The sequence below is a fragment of the Lissotriton helveticus genome, chromosome 10, assembly GCF_964261635.1.
Source record: "Lissotriton helveticus chromosome 10, aLisHel1.1, whole genome shotgun sequence".
Classification (NCBI taxonomy): Eukaryota; Metazoa; Chordata; class Amphibia; order Caudata; family Salamandridae; genus Lissotriton; species Lissotriton helveticus.
In genome coordinates, this window is record NC_136071.1 from 362,248,170 (window position 1) to 362,267,132 (window position 18,963).

The window sequence follows — 18,963 nt, forward strand, 5'->3', positions numbered from 1 at the left end:
TCGATTAGACTCTTCTTCTGCTTCTCTTTCTAGCAGATCTTCATCATTTTGTGAGTCTAATGTCACAATTTCCAAATCTTTTTCATTCAAGACTTGCTTTCCATTCAAACTTTCCAGATGTCGACCTTCCTGTCGATCTTCAGGATCTGGATATCTTTCAGGTTCTTCTTCAGAATCTGAATCAGCAGTACTGTCACTCTCTTCATCAGAATTTTCAGGTGTAGGTACACGAATAGTATGATTGCGTGTATCCACCTCTTCAAACCTTTGCACTTCACTGCATTTGTTGTAACTAGAATAACCTGTCTTGCTTCCTGCCACCTGGGTACTAGACAGTTTCTTCTTCGATGAACTTTTGTCCTGACCCGGTCACCTGGTAACAGATCATGTGCTTGCTCTTTTTCTCTTGTTTGCACTTCAGTTCCCACCTGATTAGACACAGAAGTCACGACGTCAGACAAATTCCTGCAATACTCCAAAATGACACTATCATTAATAGTCATCAATCTCCCTACAGGAATAAAAGCCTGTCTCATAACTCTACCCATGACAATATCATGAGGACTTAAACCTGTCTTTTTATCAGGTGTACTTCTCAGAGACATCAAAACAAGTGGAAGGGCATCTGTCCACTTCATAACTGTTGCTAGGCACATTTTCCCTATTCTGTTCTTTATAGTACCATTCACTTGCTCCACAACACCTGAAGCGTCTGGTCTATATGCACAATGGAGCTTCTGTTCAATGTTTAAAGCTTCACAAATCAGTTTTAACAATCTGTTTTCAAAATGTTTTCCACGATCACTCTCCACAGTCACAGGGAAACCGTACCTAGGTATAATCTCCCTTAAAAGCAATTTTGCAACAGTGATTGAATCATTGTGACGTGTGGGAAACGCTTCAACCCATCTCGAAAACAGACAGATTATTACCAGAACATAATGCAATTTATTATGAGGTGGCATCTCAATGAAATCCATTTGTAGCCTGGTAAAAGGACCGCCCTCTCGTCCTATGGTTCCCATGTTCACAACTGTTTTTCTGTTGGGGTTCATTTGTTGGCAAACCAAACACTGTTGACATAGAGACTCTGCAATAATTCTGAACTTTGGATTGAACCAAGTCTCTCTGAAAAGTCTGATCATAGAATCTCTTCCAATATGTGCCTGACCATGATACATCCTTGCCGTGTCAGCAATCATGCCATTTGGTAAAACTGTTCTGCCATCTTTGTAAGTCCAAACTCCATCCTCATCTCTCTGTCTACATTCTGCTTTCAACCATGTATTTTTCTCCTCATCACTTGCTTCATCTTGTAAATCCTTAACTCCCTGCCATGTTTCAACTATTGATGTTAGCATAAGTGAATTCAAGACATGTTCATCATTCTTTTCCCGATTAATTGCAAAATTGTTTCTTGCGCAATATTTTGCCATCTCATCTGCATAGGCATTTCCTTTGGTAATGAAATCCTCACCTTTTTTGTGAGCTGAACATTTTACAACAGCAATCTTTTCTGGTAATTGAATGCCATCAATTAGTCTTTTAATCAATTTTGCATTTCTGATAGGAGTACCTGCAGAAGTTAAGTAACCTCTTTGGGACCAAAGCTGTCCATAATCATGCACAACTCCATATCCGTACTGGCTGTCAGTTATTATGGTGATTTCCAAGTTTATTGCTTTTTCACAGGCACGAATCAAAGCAATCAATTCCGCTATTTGAGCTGAACAAACTCCTTCGAGACATGATGCTTCAATCACCGTAGCAACTGTACAGACAGAATATGCTGCTCTCAAATAACCCTCTTCTGTTCTTAGACAAGAGCCATCAACAAAATAGACAAAATCTGATACAGGCAAAGGAACATCTTTAATGTCCTGCCTAGGCTTCGTACAGTATTCCAAAACATCTAAACACTCATGGTCGATGTCATTTTCATTTCTGATTTCAGTTTCTGTACCATCAGGCAATACTGTAGAAGGATCTAAATTTACACACCTAGCTATTGAAACATTATCTGTTCCCAGAATAATCTTTTCATATTTGGTAAGCCTGTTACTTGTTAGATGTTGCGTTTTACTTCTGGTAAGCAGAATTTCAACTCAATGAGGTACATAAACTTTTACAGGAAACCCCATGATGATTCCCTCACTTTGCTCAAGACTCACACTTGTTGCAGCTACTGCTTTTAAGCAGCCTGGTAATGCTTTTGCAACAGGATCAAGTACTGCTGAGAAGTATGCAATTGGTTTTCTCAGTTTTCCATGTCTCTGAATTAACACAGACAATGCACATCCTTCCCTTTCACTGCAATACAGCTCAAAATTCTTGTCGTAATCTGGCATGCCTAAAGCAGGTGCTTCACACAAGCTTCTTTTTAGCTTTTCAAAAGCTTCCATTTCAATTTCTGTGAGAACAATTGGGTCTTTTATATCTGATTTTATCAGTCTCTGCAGTGGTTTCGCAATTACCGAAAAACCACTAATCCATTGGCGACAATAACCAACCATTCCTAGAAACATTCTGACCTGTCTCTGTGTTTTTGGAGGTTGCATTCCCTGAATCATTTTGATTCTTTCAATTGTCACTTGTCTGATTCCTTTTGCAATCCTGTGACCAAGGTATTTTACCTCTTGTTTGCAAAACTGTAATTTTGCAGGTGACACTATGTCCTTCATCTGCCAAGTGATTCAAGAGTGTAATTGTATCTGTAACACAATTATCTCGTGTTTTTGCTGCAACGAGTAAATCATCAATGTATTGGACCAATGTCGATTTTCCTGGCAAATTTAAATTCTCCAATGATTTCTTTAACAACTGATTAAAGATAGATGGACTCTCTGTATACCCTTGAGGGATATGACACCATGCTAGTGTACGACCTTGGAACCTGAACGCAAAGATTTTATGGCTATCTGGATGCAATGGAACAGTAAAGAACGCATTGCAAAGATCAATAACAGTATACCATTCTGCATCATGCGGAATTTGGTAAAGAATCACTGCAGGATTTGGAACAACTGGGCAACATGGAACAACTATCTGGTTAACCCTTCTCAGGTCTTGAACTATTCTGTACGTTCCATTTGGCTTTTTGATCCCCATAATCGGTGAATTACAAGGACTGCTTTCATTTTCTTTTAGAACACCTTGTTTTATGAATTTTTCAATTACAGGAATGACACCTTCAATTGTTTCTGCTTTCATTTTGTACTGAGGAATGTTTCGGAATTCAATTCCTTGTTTCACTGTAATTTTAACAGGATCAACATGTCTCATCAAACCCATCTCACTTCCTGTCAAATCCCAAATTTCAGTTTTGACTGTCTTTTTCAATTCTTCTGGAAGATTATCTTTTTCAAATACAGGAAACAATTTACTTTCCTCTGCTTCGACCATCAACATTGTTAATTTGTAAAGCCCATCTTCCTCAAAAGTCTGTAGCTCAATACCCTCCGGTGAGCAATATATTTTGCAGTTCATCTTGCATAGGATGTCTCTTCCCAGCAAGTTTACAGGACTGCTGTTACAAACTACAAACCTGTGTTTGTCTTTGAATTTGCCAATTTCTACCTTCACAGGCTCTGCCAAATCTGTTTTAATTTGCTGATTAGCTACGCCAACTACTTGGATGGTGTCACCAGAGAGAGGCAGGTTTTCAATTTCTACTGATCTAACAGTAGAACCGGTAGCACCAGTGTCCCCAAGAAAAGTGATTTCTACATCATTCACTTTACCATTTACAAATGGACCAGACTGGTCAATCTCAAGAGTGGCTCCAAGTACACACTCTTCCTCCTCTCTCAGGCACCGTCATAAATAATCCTAAGAATCACTTCCTCCATTTTCTGTCATCAAAAACTGTCCAGAAACATTTGGCACATTCACTCTTTTTGGTCTGTTTACCTGATCTACAACATACATACAATTAGTTAAGGGTTCGAGGGAAGTTTAAAGACCAAAACACCGTTATTACCCCCCAATAAGACTATGAGAAACAAAAGATAACTGTGGGTCTAGCAATCTAATCAAGACAACGTATGCGTGGGGCTGGCTATGTGTCCGCTAGTAAATGTTTAAATAGAAGACAAACTATTGGACAATTAACCTCTGTGAAAAATGTCCATCAGTTACTCGTTCCGTGTCACCCAGTACATCATTTGGTCTACTTCACAGTAGTTTGTCCATTATTCTATCTCCGTGAATATGTAGAGGAGATGATTAATGTAAAATGAATGTCTGGTAGATGTTATTCACTAGTAGCTGGGAGCAGTGCAAAAGTGAAAAAAGTGAACGTGCTAAACATAAGATTGGATGATGCATGCAATATAACTTTATTCTGAAGTCATGCTCCTCCAACGTTAAAAACAATTGAGTGCAAAAAAGTCAGATGGTTCAAACAAATAACTTCTGACTGGGTAATCTGGTCGACATGTTTCTGCGGACTATTAATGGTCAAATAATGTACCTGCCGCTTCCTCAGGACCCATAAACTTAATTGCTACTGCTTACGTGAAATAAATAATAAACACAAAAGGACATTTATGAACACAAATGGACAATTGTGAACAGAAATGCTAAATGTCACCTGTTCACTTCCATTCTCCCTCCTTTGGATCATAGGGTCCGATTGTAAATTCGCCAGCATACCCACACATAGACAGGAAATAAAATATAAAGAAAGCCATGACACCTTCATTAGTAATGGCTACCAGAAAACATTGCTGAATTAATACATATTGGTACAATGACCTTAATATGCATACCATTGTGCAGATTATCAATGGCTCACCTTAATTTGTAAAGGGAATTGCCTCGCCTCACCTGGCAAACAGCTCAGGAAAATGAAGCACCGCTCTATTGTGCAGAAAATGTAAAAAAGTCGAGATGAAATATATGTGACAGCTAAAATCATGTCAGACTCATTCCCTCCTATAGTAATCAGATTATTCAATAAGTCCAATGATCATTCATTGGACTGTTCCTTATTCATTATGATTTTTACTGCATTAGATGTAAAAGGGATACCTATCTAAAGATTTCCCAGTAATCCATTTTTAATCGGTATGCTTCAAAATCGAAACATACTTGTAAATCAGGTTTTAAAGTTGTCAAGTTCTGATCGTTATACATTGTTTTCGTTCTCATAATCGAAAGAGTAGAACCAATTGTTTAGCACAGACAAGCTGTCAGAATAAGCACAGCGCACCCTTTGAGTCACGTTGTTCCATTGCATTACACGCTCGCTCGTTCTGATAAAGCCAATTGTCTAGCGCAGACATGCAATCGGAATGAATGCAGCGCGTACATTGAGTCACGTCATTCAGTTAAAGTACACGCTCACTCACTCTAATATATTGCCGTGCAAACAATAATGGGTTAATCAGGATCCCTCGCACACCCTTACCTCTCCGTCGGTACTTCCAGCAGCCTGCCGGGCTGTTTGGGGAGGTGCCGCGGATAGAGGAGGGCGCTTCCTTATCGTTTTAGCGCGAGCGTGATTGGTCACCCGCGCATTGACTGAAACTACAAAGACTCATGGGAGTTGTAGTCAGTCATGCGACATGCACTCGCGCTTATGCGATCGATATTGAATTGTACAATTGAAGCATTATCAAATGGATTAGATGGTTCATTTGGGTATAATTGTAGTAAATTTAAAAAATATATATTTAAAATAAATATATATAATAGCGACTTAGATAGTATCCCAGTCGAATTTATGCAATTGCCAGGCTCGTACTTGCACTAGTAAAACTGACGTTTATTTATTGAAATCGACTACGGGATCTCTAGTGCACATTATTTCGTAGTTTTTTATGCTTCATAGGTGCATTGTGGACTATGTGGTTCTTAGCTGGTCTCAGTACAAAATGTCTTCCTGCCCACTATAGTAGATAAGTAACCACCCATTTTGGTTGATAAATCGTCAGGATACCAGCAGGTGGCCAATGGTTATCACGCCCAATCTATGTAGTCAACAACTTTTTTAACAATGGAGAACACGATTTGTATTCTTCTTCATAAGATCTTAACTAGCAATCAAAGCTCCTTGTAAATTGCAGATTCTATAGTGTCATCCAAGGGATGTCTTCATTCAGCCCCGCTTTACCACAATCAAGTTTATACACCCATTTCTGTTCTATTTTGAAAAGGTGCTTAGATATATCGGTGATATGCGTGGGGATGTTGGGTTGTTCTAGTACCGTCCATTCAAAATCTGTTGGTTTATGTCCCACTTGAATGTAGTGATTCGTCAGACGAGTTGCTTGATTTTTGCACCTTATTGTGCTCTTGTGCTCCGAGATCCTTGTTTTGATCTTCCGGGTAGTCATTCCGACATACCTCAATGAGCACGGACAGGTAATGAGGTAAATCAGATTGCTACTATTGCAATTTGTAAACCGCTTTTGTTCCCAAGGACGGCCAGTCCCTATGTCGATCGACGTCGTGTGTTTAGTCTGGGGGCACGCCGCACAATTTCCACAAGGATGGTGCCCTGTCACTGGTGGCATATTCCATAATGTGCCCAGTTGATGGATATCCCTGGGTGAGGGTCTGGTACGTATCAATTTGTCTCATATGCTGGTTGCTCGTTTAAAGGCAAACAAAGGTTGTGCCAATGAATCTTTCCCAGTGTTCAGAATCCTCCAATGCTTACGAACTATACGTTGGATCGCGTTCGATCTTGTGCTGAAAGTATTGACAAATGTTAACCTTTCATTCTTTTCTTTAGGGACAGGGGGTTCGAGTAGAGCTTCCCTATTGTTGTTCGCTGCTCTTTTTTTTGAGCGCTTGATAAGTTTCTCCGGATAGCTCCTGTCAACAAGTTTCTGGGCTAGATCTCCGGAGTGTTTCTCGAAGTCTTCTCTTGTAGTACAGTTTCGTTGTACACGTAGAAACTGTCCGTATGGTAGGTTGTCACGTAAAGATTTCGGGTGACAACTAGTATACTGTAACAGTGAGTTTCGGGCCATGGGCTTCTTGAACAGTTCTGATTTGAGGCCCTGTGGTGTTGCAGTGATCAGAAGGTCTAGGAATAACAATGAGTGTTGACTGCTTTCCAGTGTGAAACGTAGAAACCTGTTACGGTTGTTGAGCCAACTATGGAAAGACCGAAGAGACAATTCATCTCCACGCCAGATCACCAAGATATCGTCAATATATCTTCTCCATGTACGTATCGATGTTACATATGGATTATCAATGTTCAGAACGTGGTCCTGTTCGAATTTGTGCATATATAAATTAGCCAGGCTCGGCGCAAAAACGCTGCCCATGCTCGTCCCTGATGTCTGTAAGTAGCACTGGCCTTCAAACTCGAAAAAGTTCTCTTTCATGGCTATGGTAGCCAGATTCATGATCAATGAGATGGGAGTTATTGAGTCAAGATCTTGTTCACCTAACAACGTTTCAATGGCCTCTAGAGTCTCATTTTGAGGAATGGAGGTATACAATGACTCCACGTCAAAGGATACCAACAGATCTGTCGCGATGTCAAATTCTATATCAGGTAGAAGCCTAAGTAGGTCCTTCGTGTCCTGAAGATAAGTGGGCATCAATTTGACCATCGGTCTCAAGAAGATGTCAACAAACGTTGATAAAGGTTCCAATATCGAACCGATCCCGGAGATTATTGGATGACCCGGTGGTGGTCTTACTGCCTTATGAATCTTTGGCAGGACGTAGAAGTATGGTCTGACCGGGTGTGGAGTTGTCAGATAGGCTGCTTCTTTAGCTGTTATCCAGCCCTCTGCCAGCGCTTCTTCTATAATGTGTCCAATAGTTGTCGTTAATCTTGGTGTTTTGGGCTTCTGTCAATGGTTGATAAGAGCATGTATCTCCTAGTTGGCGTAAACATTCCTCTCTGTAGGTAGTTGTATCCATTAATACAGTAGCCCCTCCCTTGTCAGCTGGTTTGATTGTAATAGAGCGATCTTTTGCCAATTTATTCAGAGCTCCTTGTTCAGATTTGGAGATGTTCACAAACGGTTTGTGTGCTTGTTTAAATAACTCCTGCACATCATGCTGTACGGCTTCTTCAAAGGTAACAACCTTCGCAGGAACCATCCCTATTAAGGGGCTGAAAGTTGATGGTTTTTGTAGTCCAGTATTCAGGGAGTTGGTATCAACTTGGTCATTTTTAGAGAAGAAGAAGTGAAGTCTCACTTTCCGGAAAAATGTGGACATTTTGATCTGCGTCTGGAAGGAATCGCCCACATTTGTACCCACGAAACCAAGGCCTCTGTTCAGTACCTTCTCCTCCAATGGTGTTAGGGTTCGCGAACTCAAATTTACTATGAGGCTGGTCCCCCGCTCGGGCCCAGCTGTTCTTGCGGGATCTGTTTGCCGCTCCGTAGCCCCATTCCCTGTTGTGGTACATTCCATTGTACTTGTCCTTGTCCTTGTGTGGTCCGACGTCTTCCGCGCGACCTCCCTCTGCCATACCCTAAAAAAGGCATGTTTTGACCTGGTGGATAAGGTCCAGGCCCAAAGGGTCCCATGTGTTGTGGGAACTGTGGTGGTCCTTGCATCCAAGGATTAGGCGGCCACCAGGGATTAAATTGACCTTGATTATAATTCTGTGCACCTCTGTGCTTCCACTGACCTCTCCCTTTCTTACTCATTGTTAAGTTACTTTGGTTTGAAGAGTCAGAGTCGGTCGAGTTATCTGATGAAGATGTCCCATAGGTGGAGCCTCCTGTCCTTCCATTGCGATTAAATGGCGTTGGGACATAATTCGCACTTGTATAAGGATAGATTTTTTCTTTGGAGAATTTCTCTAAATCTTTTTTACATTTCTCCAGTTAAGTAAAAAGGATGTTGTCTTTAAAGTCCTTATTTGTTTTGTTATTCTCATCCTGTTGTTTAGTGAATAGCTTCCCAGATATGGTGGCTTTTATTTGGCCTTCCAAAAGTTGGATCTCTATCATAATTTTGTCTGCAGCTTTCTTTGCAGTCTTTATGATTAAGACCAACCAGTCTCTAGTACACTTCCATGCAATGAGATACCAATCTCTTATGAAATCTGGGTCATCCAGAAAGAGTCTAGGTGAATTAATGACAATTAATCCAGAGGGTGCACCATTCCCTCTGAGATATTCGGCCATGGTGATTCCATGGACGCACGTGCGGGAGTGACTTTTTTTCAAGGTCAAAATCTTGGGCCAACCATCCTGACTAGTATCCTGAGGTTTTGATAGGTTATCAAGCATGCTAGGATTGTCATCTAGTATTGACTGTATTTCGGCCTCATCATAGGCTAAGCCTAGGTTAGATGCCATCGTTAATAGAATAAGGAATAGAGAATAGAGTCTCTGACAAGACAAACTGTCAACAGTAAACAGCACAACTAAATATCCACAACCGCGCTCCAGAGGTGGACAGTGATAAATTTATCACCTATTTTAAAATATGAACCCGCAGCCTCAGCTGCTCTGGAACTACAACATACATACAATTAGTTAAGAGTTCGAGGGAAGTTTAAAGACCAAAACACAGTTATTACCCCCCAATAAGACTATGAGAAACAAAAGATAACTGTGGGTCTAGCAATCTAATCAAGACAACGTATGTGTGGGGCTGGCTATGTGTCCGCTAGTAAATGTTTAAATAGAAGACAAACTATTGGACAATTAACCTCTGTGAAAAATGTCCATCAGTTACTCGTTCCGTGTCACCCAGTACATCATTTGGTCTACTTCACAGTAGTTTGTCCATTATTCTATCTCCGTGAATATGTAGAGGAGATGATTAATGTAAAATGAATGTCTGGTAGATGTTATTCACTAGTAGCTGAGAGCAGTGCAAAAGTGAAAAAAGTGAATGTGCTAAACATAAGATTGGATGATGCATGCAATATAACTTTATTCTGAAGTCATGCTCCTCCAACGTTAAAAACAATAGAGTGCAAAAAAGTCAGATGGTTCAAACAAATAACTTCTGACTGGGTAATCTGGTCGACATGTTTCTGCGGACTCTTAATGGTCAAATAATGTACCTGCCGCTTCCTCAGGACCCATAAACTTAATTGCTACTGCTTACGGGAAATAAATAATAAACACAAAAGGACATTTATGAACAAAAATGGACAATTGTGAACAGAAATGCTAAATGTCACCTGTTCACTTCCATTCTCCCTCCTTTGGATCATAGGGTCCGATTGTAAATTCGCCAGCATACCCACACATAGACAGGAAATAAAATATAAAGAAAGCCATGACACCTTCATTAGTAATGGCTACCAGAAAACATTGCTGAATTAATACATCTTGGTACAATGACCTTAATATGCATACCATTGTGCAGATTATCAATGGCTCACCTTAATTTGTAAAGGGAATTGCCTCGCCTCACCTGGCAAACAGCTCAGGAAAATGAAGCACCGCTCTATTGTGCAGAAAATGTAAAAAAGTCGAGATGAAATATATGTGACAGCTAAAATCATGTCAGACTCATTCCCTCTTATAGTAATCAGATTATTCAATAAGTCCAATGATCATTCATTGGACTGTTCCTTATTCATTATGATTTTTACTGCATTAGATGTAAAAGGGATACCTATCTAAAGATTTCCCAGTAATCCATTTTTAATCGGTATGCTTCAAAATCGAAACATACTTGTAAATCAGGTTTTAAAGTTGTCAAGTTCTGATCGTTGTACATTGTTTTCGTTCTCATAATCGAAAGAGTAGAACCAATTGTTTAGAACTTGACAACTTTAAAACCTGATTTACAAGTATGTTTCGATTTTGAAGCATACCTTTTACATCTAATGCAGTAAAAATCATAATGAATAAGGAACAGTCCAATGAATGATCATTGGACGAATTGAATAATCTGATTACTATAAGAGGGAATGAGTCTGACATGATTTTAGCTGTCACATATATTTCGTCTCGACTTTTTTTTACATTTTCTGCACAATAGAGCGGTGCTTCATTTTCCTGAGCTGTTTGCCAGGTGAGGCGAGGCAATTCCCTTTACAAATTAAGGTGAGCCATTGATAATCTGCACAATGGTATGCATATTAAGGTCATTGTACCAAGATGTATTAATTCAGCAATGTTTTCTGGTAGCCATTACTAATGAAGGTGTCATGGCTTTCTTTATATTTTATTTCCTGTCTATGTGTGGGTATGCTGGCGAATTTACAATCGGACCCTATGATCCAAAGGAGGGAGAATGGAAGTGAACAGGTGACATTTAGCATTTCTGTTCACAATTGTCCATTTTTGTTCATAAATGTCCTTTTGTGTTTATTATTTATTTCACGTAAGCAGTAGCAATTAAGTTTATGGGTCCTGAGGAAGCGGCAGGTACATTATTTGACCATTAATAGTCCGCAGAAACATGTCGACCAGATTACCCAGTCAGAAGTTATTTGTTTGAACCATCTGACTTTTTTGCACTCAATTGTTTTTAACGTTGGAGGAGCATGACTTCAGAATAAAGTTATATTGCATGCATCATCCAATCTTATGTTTAGCACGTTCACTTTTTCACTTTTGCACTGCTCTCAGCTACTAGTGAATAACATCTACCAGACATTCATTTTACATTAATCATCTCCTCTACATATTCACGGAGATAGAATAATGGACAAACTACTGTGAAGTAGACCAAATGATGTACTGGGTGACACGGAACGAGTAACTGATGGACATTTTTCACAGAGGTTAATTGTCCAATAGTTTGTCTTCTATTTAAACATTTACTAGCGGACACATAGCCAGCCCCACACAACGTTGTCTTGATTAGATTGCTAGACCCACAGTTATCTTCTGTTTACCTGATCACCTCCGCTGAATCCTGTTTCTGAATTATACCTTTGACCACCTCCACAGTTAGGAAGAGGAGGCTGTAGAATTTGACTCTGCTGATTTGCTAACTGTCGCTGTAGCTGTTGCTGCAGATTCAACTCATTTAGTTGTCGCTGGAGCTGTTGCTGCAGATTTACATCATTCTGCATCTGTGGATTTAATGATGCATTTTTAAAATTTCTGGGCGGATTTTTACACTCACGCTTCCAGTGTCCAATTTCGCCACAATTAAAACAAGGCAATTTCTGTTTCAGCTCTTCAACATTAACATTAAATTTTGGCTTATTAAAATTACCTTTAAATTTTCCTTGACCCTGATTCTGATTAAAATGTACAATTTTTTTCTCCAAATTAGCAATCTGTTGTTCAGCTACCTTCACCTGTGCCCACATTGCCTTCTCTTTTAATTTTTTTGTCTGACATCAATCTCGTCACTGCAGTATTTTGCCTTTCTCAATATGTCGTCAACTGAGTGTGATTGCCAACCAACAATATTATTTCTAATCAAGTCACCAATTTCAGGTCTAAGACCATAAACGAATCTGTAAATAAAGTGACTCATGTCCTTCTCATTTAATTTTTCATAGCCACTGTAGTGTTTGAAAACCAACAGTAATCTTTCATAGAATGAATGAACTGATTCTTTTGGCTCCTGATTTGTTCTGTCAATTTTAACCCAATCAACTTCTTTTGGGGTAATCTTATTTTTTAACCAATAAATCACTTTGTCATACAATCCCATGACTTCTGATGATGGAGCACCTGTTACTGTATCTCGAGCTGGTTCTGCTTTTGGCCAACTTACAGCAATTTTACATTCTGTCCAGAGATCTGATGGGACAACAATGTCAAAGAATCCATCAAGATCAATCCACAGAACTTTTGACACTTTTATGAATCTTTCCACCTGTCGATACCATTCTACAGGCTTTTCTCTCAACCGAGGAAAATCATTTGTGAACAATAAAATGTCTTGTCTAGACCAGGGAACATGAACATAACCACCACCTGCAATTTCTCTCATTGGGTACTGATTAGCCATCCTTTCTCTTTTTTCTTCCTCTTTTTTCTTGGTCCACTTCACTCTCCATTTGCTCAAATCACCCAATTTTTTAATGTACACAATCAAATCTTATATAAATGCATAATTCTTCCATTTGCATTGAAATTATCAATGTCTTTTTCAGTGAAATCTAATCTGTAATGTTTTCCCAAATTCTTCGGCCTACTCAAATCAATCTCTAATTCTGTAGCCAATTCTTCTAATTGATTATATTTGTTCTTCGTTTTCCATTGTACACTCTTACAAATGAACAACAATTCATCATCTTGATAATGCTTCAAACTGTCAGGACCAATTGTGCCAATTAATAATTCCTCTAAATCTGCTTTTAGTCTAGCAACATCAAGCTTTGAGGATGAATCTGATTTTTCAACACTCTTTTCTGGAGAATTAACATCTGATTCTGCACCCATTGGTGTTCTGCATGATGAATCTGGATTAAAAGTTAAATCAGGCATCTTTGTTTTCTCTCGATGTATTTAAGATAATTCTGAGTAAAAATTTTCAGCCACTTTTTGAATTTCTGCATTTAATGGAATTGTTAAACCTGGCTGTTTAATTTCTCCTTGATCAAAAACAGGCTGAACAGGACCAATCGTTACTGGAATTGTTACTGCTTCTATGCTTTTTGTTAACTGTCAAATTAATTCTTCTTTTGATCGTAAATATTCTGAAGTATTTGGAGCTTCCTCATTTCTGCCAGCACCCATTAAACTTCTGGAAGGAATCTCATTTCTTGAAACTGGAGTTTCAGGAAAAATTCGACTTTCACCAAATACACTAGAATTATTTCTCGTCTCTAACCTTTCAGGAGTTTTAAGAGATTCAGAATTATTCGGGTATAATTTGGGTGTTTCTTCATTTAATGGAGGTGCACTTGGTGTGGTTCTTGTAGAAACCATCGGGGTGGACCATGAACAAGCTGGTTTTAAGGGAGTCTGTTTTTTATTAGTCATATAAATTTCTTCTAAAACTGGATCTTCAATAATTTTTTTGTTTTGAGTATTCTTTTGACCAGGAATTTCAGTAATCATTTCTCTCACTGGGTAAAGACCATCACACATGTCTGCCTGTCTCCATCGTCGCATCCTATCCTCATGAGTTTCTCTTTTAAAGTTTGATGATTTTGGGGGTCTTTTTATACCATAGCTTTCTCGTTGTAATTCAAACATCTCATCCTCCCATTCAACCAAAGCTCCGAATTGTGTAGGTCTAGGTCTCGGCACAAGAGCCATCATTTTTTCTCTTAGGTTTTTCAAAATTCTCATATTAAATTAGCCATCTTCCGGCCAAGCTAAAACACCGTCATTTTTGGTATAATCTATCCATACATCAAACCAAAGGCAAGTATGATAACCATATTCACCTTCCATATAGGCTGCAGGTGTTTTATACTTATGAAGTAACTTTCCACCTCGCGTCATAGTTTTCTTATCAGGTGAAAGTATATTTTTTTAATTTCTGAAGCAATGTAAGCTTCTTTTCCTCTTTTCTGTAATAATAACTCATGTTTTAATCAAATTCATTTAATTTAGAATGATCGTAAACGTTTCCTGGTTGCTCCGCTAATTCAGCCAATCCATGCGCGAAACACACCAACAAGCCAATCAGGTTAAGCTACGTCACCACCTTACTCAACCAATAGAATTGCTGTTTTTCACAAGAGCCAATCAGCTAACAGTTCGTCGTAATCACGTGAACCAATCAGTACGGTAGCTGTGACGTATGTTATCCAATCACAGCGCGGACCTGTGACGTACACAGCCGCTGCAGCTTCTCGTGTCTCACTCCTAGTGCTCACCCCTCCTTCACAAAAACTTTTCACCGCGCCATTTTAAGAACACTTTTTCAATGAATTTCAATTAATAACAACAAAAAGAACAAACCATTTGTCTGTTTCGCTAAAATAAAGTGACAGTTTTTGCAATCATACAAGTATTCTTTTTGCGCGGAATAGACGATGCTATTCTCACAGAATATTCAATTGTTGATAAAGTAAGACTACTCTACCCTTCTAACAGGTAATAACAAACTTGTTTCCCTCTGAATGCACACAAAGTAGCAATTCAAAGTTTGACTCAAACGAAATTACAAAATCATTCACGTACTTTCAAACGGAAAGTTTCCCTAACCACATATACATGAAATCTTGGCAGGACTTTAACCAACCATAGAATTCCTCATTTGTCAGTAAGTTTAGACAACGCTAACTTACCCTTCACTCAAGTTTGGATACATTCTATTACTCTCTTCACAGTGAGTTTTAAAGCAGGCTCCTAGTCCCTATACTCGAAAGCTACAATTTCATAGACAATCCTCACTATACATTTTACCTAGCACACCTAAAATCCCTAAACTTGTGTTGTACGCCCACAACACTAGTGATAACAATACCACAAATTTGAAACAGATCAAATACACTGTGTAACTTCACTTCTCGTTACACCACTCAAATGCCGCGGCAAGCTAGGAATTTTCACACTGCTGGAAAAATCCTTACAACAACATATAACATATGAACAAACTCAACATATGTTAAACATCAATCCTATATAATTACCATGTAGCATGTCAGTTACCATAGCAACCGAACTCATCTACCAGGGAAATTGATCCAGCGCCCCTATAGAAAATATGTCATAGTAACACAACCCAACTCTAAAAAACTCACCATTAATCATAATTCACTCACAAGGCCCATATACTAATATATAGACATATTTTGAGCAACTGAATCATGTGACCTAATTAATAAAACCTTATTTATAATTCATATATATATTTATATACAACTGTGGTATACTGATGATTTTACCATAGTTTAATAATTTTTCATTTAATTAGGCCACACAGGCGATAGGATCTGCTGATGGTAACTAAACTCTCTGAATAACAAGGCCAGCTTGTAATTTCAAAAAACTTATTTATTAACTATTTATTCAAAGAAAAGTGCATTTTTATTAGAATCTTTATTATTCAAGCAGCATGGTTTGAGGAATTGCAAAATAGTTAGACAGTTTTCAAGCAGAATCAAATAGCATGTTTAAAGAAGAATAAACAGTTTTTCCATCACCTAAACCCTATTTCCCTGTCTAAAACTCACTTCACCTAAATTTAAATTGTAAAGTCTTATAGCCCTATTAATTCTTACGTGCTCCAAAGAAGTCCGTCAGCACGTCACGCCCATCTGGATTTGGAAAGCGAGAAGCGCCCTCCCTGTAAAGAGGTCAGTTTATATACCTTTTCTAACTAACTAATCTAAGTAAAAAGAATACTTTTCTCAATTGTCCAAAACGCTGATTGGCTATCACTTCGTCAGACCACATTAAGTCAGCACATTTTCGGAGCCCAGTTCCGACTCTCTCTTAGAGTCTATTGTCCCTTATTCTCGTGTCCGTAGCTTCCTTCAATTTGCAACAACTAAAAATGTTTGTCCGTGACATCCTTAGCTTGACAATCTCTCTGCCGGTTCCTGACCTTGGTCAAGCCGACCAAGAGTACGAATAGTTCCTTTATTCAATTAAGTTTGTATTTTCTTCTTTTTAAAACACAGCAGAAACTTTCCACACTGGGCTCTTGCTTTCTCTGAGCAGGATTTTGCCAACTGCATAATATGATGTGCTAGGCCTCAAGCCTCTTTCTCAGTAACTAGTATATAAACAAACACAAAAGAATAATTAATGCAAGAATTAGAAATCATTCTGTTACCCACCCACCTTAGCTAATTATTAACCCGTTAGTCTAAGTTACCTAGCAGAAGCAAATAAAGCAACAAACAGATTTGTGCAACATTTAAAACAAAAGACAAAACATGTGCACATATAAATAAGCACATGCCATTAATAAAAACAGCCGCATTTAATTCTGACAGTACAATAGACAGGATTAATTTATTATTTCTCACATGCAAGCACTTTGCATATAATGCACATATATGAGCACACATATTAGTTTCCCACGTGTAATGATCTGTAAGTTTAATCTAGGTTGATTAATGTTTTTCACTGCACACATAATTAATATTATTATTCGTTATGGAAGTTTAACTTTGCGAGCTGAAATAAATATATTTTGAAATCTCGCTCCATCAGCTTCATCACATAGAGCCTGGCTTTCTCCTACTTTGATGTCAGCTCCACTGCCTGTCTGCGAGATGCAAGCCAGCCTCCACTCCTCTCCATTAGCATTAGCGAACACATTATTTTTTATGTTGTGCAATAAGTCACTGGTGAGCCAGAGAGGAGCCCCTTTGGCGCTTTTCACCCACAATAAGCTAATGCATCATAACAGTTGTACGTGCCCATCAGGTTGCTTCACATGAGATACGTCATCAGTAGATTTCCAAGCTTCTTTTTTTCAATGCTCACTGGTGTTGAGGATATCGGCAAAATGAATAGTAATCATATTTTTGATTGTGATATCACCAAATACCTTATTATGAAAGGTTTTATAATGTGCTTTTACAAATATTTTTTAAACAAGGGTGTCCAACATCGTTCTTAAGTACATCGTGTGTGTGTGTGTGTGTGCGTTCGTGTGTGTGTGTGTGTCTGGCTGTAATGGTCAAATTTAATTTGCTTTCATTAAACAAGAAGCCAATTATCAGTTAAAAAGCCTCAATAAGAAACAGTTGTGATCAGATGACTTTCACAAACCATTTAAAAAAAGAAGGAAAGTGGGCAAATGAAGATAACAATATTTAAAGCTTCTAATCATTCACGTGTTGCAACAGTAACAAAAGCAATTAACATCGCTGATGTGTTGGTAAAGTTACGGTGCTGTGTCTAAACTGGGGATCACAGTTTCAAATGCTAGCAGTGCCGAGTCATCCTTTTATCGATCTGTTATTGATACAATGAGTGCTACTGTGTTTTGGGAATGGCACTGCAGAGCTACACGGCTACATAAAAGGCAAGTTCTAGCATGTCAAACACGAGGTTGGCCCTTGACAGGACGCAGCACTGTCTAACTTCACAGTCAATCACTTGTGTTGTAAACAGCATTAAATGTGAGTCTGAACATGTTGTTTTCACCGCAGGGATAAGCCCATCTGCCTGGACTGGTCTTCCTCCCTTCCCTGGCACACGCTGCAGCCAAGGCCAGTTCACCTGCCAGGTGTTTGGGTGCGTAGATGCATCCTTTGTCTGCGATGGCCAGGAGGACTGCCTCGATGGATCGGACGAGCAGCACTGCGGTATGTTTGACAGCATTACTTCACTCGGTTCGTCGTCTGAAAGGGAAGGTCCCTACTAGCCCTTAATAGGGAAGGTGGCCACAACTAGCCACTGTTAGAGGTTTGCTGTGTAAAGTCCTTGCACAATGGGATGGCTGATTGGAAAATGGAGAGACTTTGATTGTATGTCAATCGCCAAAGAGGCTAGTTCAATGTTAAATAGGGTTTCCAAGTAACAGACATTTTGCCTTGAGTGTTTCACTTCAAAACAGTCAGTAAGGTTGTTACAATTTGAAAAAGAATATAGGCATCATCTATTCGAATGCGCATCAAGTGCATGTATGTGGGAATAACAGGAGTGAGAAATTGTCACTTCCTCTTTCTGGGGCACAAACATGGGCCGAAGTAATACACCCAGCCCTGCACACAGAATGAAAATGTGATAAGGCAGCATACGACACCATGCGCACCGCTGCTTGTCAAAAACCTAAATGGATATGGTGCATGCTCCTACCTGGGTTTTCACTCTAGCATTATAATCATTTTAGCATCTATCAGAAACTACCACGATCAACATGGATGAAAAGCGAAGTATGGAAAGGTGTTGAAAAACAAGTGTGTTTGTGTAACAGTCATCCAACTAACCAATGCAAAGGGGGACCCCAGCAAAAAAATGATAGGCAGGCAGAGCAAGGGAAATATACGGAAAACCAACACTAACAGGAGCCACCTGCCTATATCTACGGATAGCAAAAAACGGCCCCAAAGGGGGGGCTCCCAATATTATATACAAATGACAGGGGCTGACAAATACATATCGGCAAACAATTCAACCATAGAGTTAATTAGCAAAAATATTTTTATTTTATTTTCATTGTGTCAATTGTAGTTATCAAGCTTTA

General features: G+C 39.0%; 1 protein-coding gene across 1 annotated transcript in view; it reads left to right on the plus strand.

The window, feature by feature from the left end:
- Positions 1–18,963, plus strand: part of LOC144784018 (SCO-spondin-like) — a 1,726,865-nt gene that overhangs the window by 723,007 nt on the left and 984,895 nt on the right. The window contains exon 57 of the mRNA XM_078662721.1: positions 17,927–18,082. Within this exon, the coding sequence (XP_078518847.1) occupies positions 17,927–18,082 (156 nt within the window). The remainder of the gene's footprint in view (positions 1–17,926; positions 18,083–18,963) is intronic.